This window comes from Lactuca virosa, chromosome 8, assembly GCF_052849685.1.
Source record: "Lactuca virosa cultivar CGN04683 chromosome 8, Lactuca_virosa_CGN04683_v6, whole genome shotgun sequence".
In the NCBI taxonomy this organism is placed as follows: Eukaryota; Viridiplantae; Streptophyta; class Magnoliopsida; order Asterales; family Asteraceae; genus Lactuca; species Lactuca virosa.
Window position 1 is genome coordinate 16,773,502 of NC_136433.1, and position 7,056 is coordinate 16,780,557.

Genomic DNA, 7,056 nt, shown 5'->3' on the forward strand with positions numbered 1-7,056 from the left:
AAATTTTTTTTAACATTGTTTTGATTTGAATATTTTTGTTGGATATCTTTCTTTTAACATTATTGTGATTTCAATGCTTCTTTCCTAGGTATGTAGTGCATGGGTTTAATTATTTAGTTTATGAACCAAGTCTGTCCAACAAAAAATGACAGGGAGTGAGTGATAACTATTGACACCAAAATCAAAGTTAAAAATTAATTTGATTTATTTAGATTTTACATAACACAGTAGGGTTTTAAAAACATAAATATTTGAAGTTTAGGTGACGATGAAAATTAGTATAGACTATTGACGTTATAAAGTGATAACTAAAGAAAAAAAATGATTTTTTTAAACAAAAAGAAATAAAAAATCAATTGACAAATTAAGAAAACAAAAAAAAGGAAATGAAAAAAAAGAAACAAACACCCGTTTTTTTCTCTTTATATGTTTGGTAATTAGAAACTATTTTTTTCTTATATTTTATTGATTTAAGGAAAGGGTATAAAAGGAAAACTACTTTTCTATCAAGTGGAAGAATAAAATGAACAAATGTATATATCAGCTCCCTTTAGTCATATTGAAATTCAATAACCACTTCTCTTTAAATACTTTTGTTATTCTTCCTTTCGTTTTTGTGCCAATTAAGTCATCCGACTCATCTCCTTATTGAGTCCATTAAATTAAAAAAAATAAAATCACCAGTCTTATTGTGTACGGAAAAAAGTTAACCTAGATAAAAGCATATATTAGAAAAAAAAAATTACATTACTTATACTGTTATATATGACCAACACGGCAACACCCTTATTTTATTTTATTTTTTTTACAAAAAACACAAGGCAAGTCGTGTGTACTATCAACTATGCCTCAAATATGATCCAAGAACCATAAAGACCAAAGGCAAAACCATAATTATCCATAATTTAGGCTCAAAAGTCTGTTGAAACTAAACTTTGCCATTGACATGAAACATGTTGAATGTAAATTATCCCTTGTTATAAATGTTAAATAAACTAACGAACTACTTGTTTTCAACACGAAACATTGAATACACATTTTCAAAATTTGAAGATATAATGGACTGTTATAATATATATTCCGTTTATCTAAAAAAGTACAGAATAAAATTAAAATTAACAGACAAGATAACATAAAAGTCAAAAATAACGTCTCCCTTCAAACGGCCATAATTTAGGGGCAATGTCACAATTAGATCGTCAAAAGTTGGTATCTACTTGGTATCCTCAAAATTACCTTTCTTTTTTCCTTTTATAAATTTCCCTCCATTACAAAAGAGTATAAATTATAATAGCAAATGGGAATATTTGAATCAAGAAACATACTTCGTTTCCCGCAAAGAATCTTTGATCCACAGCCGCCAAATTCCACCAATTAGAAACGAAAACCAAAACCAAATCCCAATTCATATTTACATTTTAAATATTTTATATTTTATATTATATTAAATCTTTGCAGATCAAATACGTCTCACCATACATGTAATCATGTATGTATGACGATATATTCTGCTAGAACATTAGTTATTTAGCATTTTAGCTTTATATGGTATATTATACATATATAATTTTCGATTGAAACAATGAAACCTCAATGACATACAATACACGATATCCACTCGGTAGATTATTTAAATCTGTCCAATTACTTAAGAAAAACATGACATGAAAAAGATCAAAGTTGGTAAAGATATAAATCATGATTGCATTCGAAATGTATATATTTTATATTGCTTAAAGATAAGTGTATATTATATGTATATATGTGTGTATGTGCATATATATGAAAGATACGTTTCAAGGATACGTTATACGTTAAACTATTACCAAAATGTAAAATCGATTTACCTCGATTCTGTTCCCATTTGTCATAATTTTCGTCCCACTCCATATACGAAGGATAATTTATTAACAAGATAAGAATGTTAATACATTTGAAGGAAATATGCATGGGAGAGAGAAAATTATCACTTAATTAACACCGAAATCTTTTTCTTTACTTGTAATTCAATTAATGATCAAAAATCTCCCGAATAATTCAATTAAAATATTTGATTTTCTCATAGTTATATAAACAAGACACGATGCCTTGTTACCATATCGTACGAAACTTCAAAAGGAGGAGCATCTTCATCAAGAAATGGCTCCAACTAATCTCTTCATCTACATGCTTTTAACTTTTCTACCTTCAACTTTCATTAAAACATGGGCACACCTCCCTCATCAACACCCTGACCCAGAAGCCATTGTTCTGCAACTCCAAAGGTATGCTCAGCAAGCTCCACTATAACCCATCTAAATGTAGGATTCAAGAAAACTCCCATCTGGGTTTTGCTTAATGCCATATTATATAATCTGGGTTTCTTTCTTTTTTATATATTTCACAAAAAAGTTTACTTTTTTATGTTTCTTGACCCTCGTACAGAAAACTAAACGCTTCAATAACCTCAAGAAGAAGAGTGCTCGATACAAACCCATTATTCACTCAATCAAAAGATCAAACTCTTTGCCAAACTGGCAACCCAGTCGACGACTGCTGGCGATGTGACCCAAACTGGGTCAACAATCGCCAACGTCTCGCCGACTGTGCTATCGGATTTGGTCAAGGAGCAATGGGGGGGAAAGGAGGCCGCTTTTACATTGTCACCGATTCTTCCGATAATGACCCTGAAAACCCACCTCTGGGGACACTCCGACATGCGGTCATACAGACCGAGCCTCTTTGGATCACATTTGCAAAAAACATGCACATAAATCTTCAAACCGAGCTCATTGTCAGCAGTTCGAAGACCATCGATGGACGTGGGGCCATTGTCCATGTGACCGGGAAAGGATGTATTGTGATTGAGAATGTTGGGAATATTATCATTCATGGGATTTATGTTCATGACTGTGAGCCCTCCGGGAATGCCAAGATACGGGTGAGTCCATCGGATGTTGTGGGCCGTGGGAAATCGGACGGTGATGGATTGACGATCAAGGGGGTGAGGAATTTGTGGATTGACCATTGTTCTTTTGCCAGGTGTACAGACGGACTGGTTGATGTCACGGAGGGGTCCACCGCCGTGACGATAACAAACTGCTATTTTACGGAGCATGATAAGGTCATGTTGTTAGGTCATTCCGATGATTATCTCGCTGATGCGGGTATGCAAGTAAGTTGTTATCGTAGTTATCATATTTTACATTCTATAAACATATAACAAGACTTATATATATAGTAACTGCATGAATAGGTGACAGTTGCATTCAATCATTTTGGAGAACGGCTAGTGGAGAGAATGCCAAGATGCCGACATGGGTATTTCCATGTTGTGAACAACGATTATACTGAATGGAAATTGTATGCCATCGGTGGGAGTGCTGCTCCCACCATTAACAGCCAGGGCAACCGCTTCGTTGCCATGGCTGATGATCGCAGAGAGGTACATAATTGCTTTGCATACTATTTAGTACAATATACAACGGACCGGGCTGTTTTGTTTTGTTTTTCAGACCTTGTTTGTGTGCAACTTTATTTAACAGGTGACAAAGCGAATGAATGCGAAAGATGACGAATGGAAGGGGTGGAATTGGAGGTCGGAAGGGGATTTGATGGTAAATGGTGCATTTTTTGTCCCTTCGGGTGCAGGGCTCGAGGTTCAGTATGCCAAGGCCTCGAGTGTTCCACCAATGTCGGCCTACCTAATAAACCAACTAACTAGGCATGCTGGTGTTCTTGTAGGCGCCCCGAGGTATATGTTTTGAATTTACGTGTCAAATTTATTTACTTTATTCTTTTCTTTTTCTTATTTGTTCTATTACTATTTGTTTTGCAGTAGTGTAGGTGGGATCACACCACATGACAGTGATCCTCCGGTGATCACTCCACCTGTTGTTGGTCAACCAAGTGGCGAGAACCCACCGGATTTACCTGGCACCATTCCGCCAGGAACCCTACCACCTTACGGTGCCGGCTTCTCTCCAGGAATCCTACCACCTTATGGTGCCGGTTGTGTTCCCGGCAACATACAAGGTGGTAGTGGTGGTGGTGATCCTAGTATAAACCCAGGAGCTGGGTATGGGTTTATACCAGGATCACCACCATCACCACTTAGTGTGCTACAAGGTAGTGGTCCCGGGATGATACCTTTTTGTGGTGGTCCCGGCAGCAGAAGGATTTCAGGTGGAGCACGCTCATCAATACCAACCACCATTTTTTTGTCTTCACTAGTTGTATTATCACTGTTCATGACAATGACTCCAGTGTATTGTTTTCACTAGTGAGTATTAAAGAATATGACAAATTATGTGTAGATAATTGAGATTTAACGGTATAACCATTGATAGGAATTTGTATTCACAAAAAAATATGACATGTGGTTCATTTGACCACAATAAGAGAAAGTTATAGAATTTGAAAACATCCCTATGATGATGTTAACATCATGACCACCTTTACTTATTATCAACCCAATAACTCTATTTCAACAAAAAATAGCAATTACTCTAAAAGGGCAAACATGGAAAGAAAAAAAAAATAGAGCAAACCGTTGTGCTCTGTCAGGCTGTAGGAGAAAATGACTCATACCTCTGCCCTTTTGGATGTTAGAAAGTAGCAAGAGCTCCAGGTGGGAGAAAGGGTAAAAACGGAAAAAAAAACGTAATTTAATTAACCATAACCATATCATCACCTCCACCTTCTGATGCAATTGCTTCAAGTTTCTTCCAAGTCAACTCACGTTGCTCAAGCATTTTATTGGCCATGGCTTCTTTTTCCAAGAACTGATTACTGCATTCTTCAAAAAGGTCTGAATCCATTTCAATGAACATTTTTCTTACATTTCCAGTTAATCCATTGATAGCAGTGTTCCAGTGACCTCTTATGTTCTTCTCTAAGGGTTCAAAGAGGATAGGTAAAATGATGTCTCGATTCTGTGCAATCAAGTCCACTATATGTTCATTGTTCCACAAGAAAAGCACCCGTTCTGCAACCTACAAGTCATCTTGAAATCAACAAACTTTTTTGGATACCAAGTATTTTAACAATATAAAAAGATTATGGGTAATAAGTAATAACAAACCTGAAAATTAGGGCTATTAATGCAGCGTCCAATTTGTCTAAAAAGAGGAATCATGCATTGTTGAAACTCTGCAGGTTGTGTTGCATCAAGAATTTCTTCTAATTCACCAAGAAACAGAATCTCTTTACCACAGTTAGTAACAGGCCAGTATTTCAGTAACCCTCTAATCACAATATCAGCCAATTTATAATCTTTTTCAACAAACTGAATTATACAGTAAGATAACTGTTGATGATAGTAATTAATAAATTTGGCTTTATGAAGTGGAATGAGTGCCCTCACAAGGAACAACTTATGCTCTTCTTTCATTGGAACAGCAAACCCATTTATTATACTTCCAAGAATCTCCAATAATTCACCAAGCCCAGGATGCCTTTCTGTTTCAAATATAAACCTATAAAAGATATTATTTATTGCCTTCCTTATAAAAGGGCGATGAATCATGAATTTTCCATATACACGATGGAGTATGGTCTTTAAATACTCTCTTTCCCTTGGATCTTCTGAATCAAACATATCAAGCAAGTTTAAAACAAATGAATGATCGATAAATCGTTTAGCTACTTTAGTATCTGTATCGGGTGACACCACGTATCTTAAAAGCAACTCATAGACAAGTTGCAGGTGAGGCCATGAAGGTTCTAAGTACATATCATCTTCTTCAGGGTCACCATCAATGGCTCCGGTGTTCTCAAATGCTTGAGGAGGTAAAGCACGAAAGATATTCACTGAAATCATGTTAATCATCTCCTCCTGCATGATCTCATTCATCTTACTTGAACCTGACTGGACTAACTCAACAAGTTCTTGTAGGTTTTGCCTTTTGATCTCTTTCTCTTTAACTTTCTTCAATGGATCAGAGAAATCAAAAGAAGCAGAACACATATTCACCTTTCTGATAAATAACACATGTCGTTCAGATATTGGTACGTCTTTCAACAAAGGTGTTACCTCGATCACACCAGTCTGAGGTGCAGGGTTTCGACTGATAGCCTGTGACTTGGTGTTGGTCAGCTGAGCAGGGGGTATGGCCGAACGTGAAGCATGGTTTACAGTCACATCAGATGGAGCATTAGGTCCTGGAGGTGGTTCAATCACTTCGGGTTTCGAACCCCTTTTCATCCCTTTAATGATCTTAAACATACTTACCGATTTCCCACAACCTAATCCGAAGAATCAAACTCTCTTTCAATCGTATTCCCTGTGTAAACTTCTACTTCATCACGGTTTATACATCTACACCCATATGTATATGTAATAATCTATACAGGCTCGTTGTAGCAATCGATCAACCAATTGAAACCCTTACACGATTTAGGGAAAGAAAAAGGAGTATAAGTTAAGGAATTATCCAGTTTGGAATAAGAATCAGTTAAAAGAAGAGAAACCGAATATCAAAAAGAGAAAGATTGTACCTTGTTGATTAGATTGAAGGAATAAGAGATCCGAAAAGAGAGAGATCCAGAAATAGAAAGCATCTGCAAAATTAGGTTTTTCAGTTGGATGTAAGGATAGAGGAAGGATTGATTAACACGAATTTATCGATTCAAAGTATGGAGATTATTAGGGATTGGGATGTAGCAAGGGAGAAAGAGAGGGGGAGACAACTATAATTATCTCCTTTTAACAGAAAATTGAACGAACATATTTTTTACTTATAAAAATAAATGAAATTCTCCCATGTAAAATAGATTTTCTTACTTTTCAAAAATCAATATTTAAAATTTTATGTTACTAATCATAATTAAATGGATGAGCTATTTTATAAAAACGAATTTTTAATTTTAAATAAGCAGAACATGTTATTTATTTATTTATTTTGAACAACATGTTATTTATTTATAACCTTTGTTATTTTATAAAAAAAAAACTAACCAAAATATATAGCTTCCAATATAATATGCACTTGTCAATCCTATTCCATCTCTCTTTTTTTAGTAGTTTGAATAAAATAAAGACACTTAATTAACGGATATGATTGTTTATTTATAAAT

The 7,056-nt window shown here is 35.1% G+C and overlaps 2 protein-coding genes across 2 annotated transcripts; one reads left to right on the forward strand and one right to left on the reverse strand.

The window, feature by feature from the left end:
• Positions 1-2,115: 2,115 nt before the first annotated feature.
• LOC145133940 (putative pectate lyase 5) lies at positions 2,116-4,349 on the forward strand. Its single transcript, XM_079068884.1, has 5 exons — positions 2,116-2,264; positions 2,425-3,154; positions 3,236-3,424; positions 3,525-3,733; positions 3,818-4,349. Exons 1-5 carry the CDS (start codon positions 2,140-2,142, stop codon positions 4,260-4,262), a joined length of 1,698 nt encoding a protein of 565 aa, XP_078925010.1. The 5' UTR covers positions 2,116-2,139; the 3' UTR covers positions 4,263-4,349.
• On the reverse strand, positions 4,300-6,675 carry LOC145133941 (serine/threonine protein phosphatase 2A 57 kDa regulatory subunit B' beta isoform-like). The gene is made up of 3 exons (XM_079068885.1): positions 6,478-6,675; positions 5,063-6,366; positions 4,300-4,973 (listed from the first exon to the last, which is right to left on the reverse strand). Exons 2-3 carry the CDS (start codon positions 6,203-6,205, stop codon positions 4,647-4,649), a joined length of 1,470 nt encoding a protein of 489 aa, XP_078925011.1. The 5' UTR covers positions 6,206-6,366; positions 6,478-6,675; the 3' UTR covers positions 4,300-4,646.
• Positions 6,676-7,056: the final 381 nt, after the last annotated feature.

Excerpts from the sequence above, each read along its gene's own strand:
- LOC145133940 (XM_079068884.1), top strand. The coding sequence starts at position 2,140 with ATGGCTCCAACTAATCTCTTCATCTACATGCTTTTAACTTTTCTACCT. Across the intron at positions 3,425-3,524 it reads TGGCTGATGATCGCAGAGAG|GTGACAAAGCGAATGAATGC; the intron begins GTACATAATTGC and ends TTTATTTAACAG. Across the intron at positions 3,734-3,817 it reads GTTCTTGTAGGCGCCCCGAG|TAGTGTAGGTGGGATCACAC; the intron begins GTATATGTTTTG and ends TTTGTTTTGCAG.
- LOC145133941 (XM_079068885.1), bottom strand. The coding sequence starts at position 6,205 with ATGTTTAAGATCATTAAAGGGATGAAAAGGGGTTCGAAACCCGAAGTG. Across the intron at positions 4,974-5,062 it reads TTAATAGCCCTAATTTTCAG|GTTGCAGAACGGGTGCTTTT; the intron begins GTTTGTTATTAC and ends GATGACTTGTAG.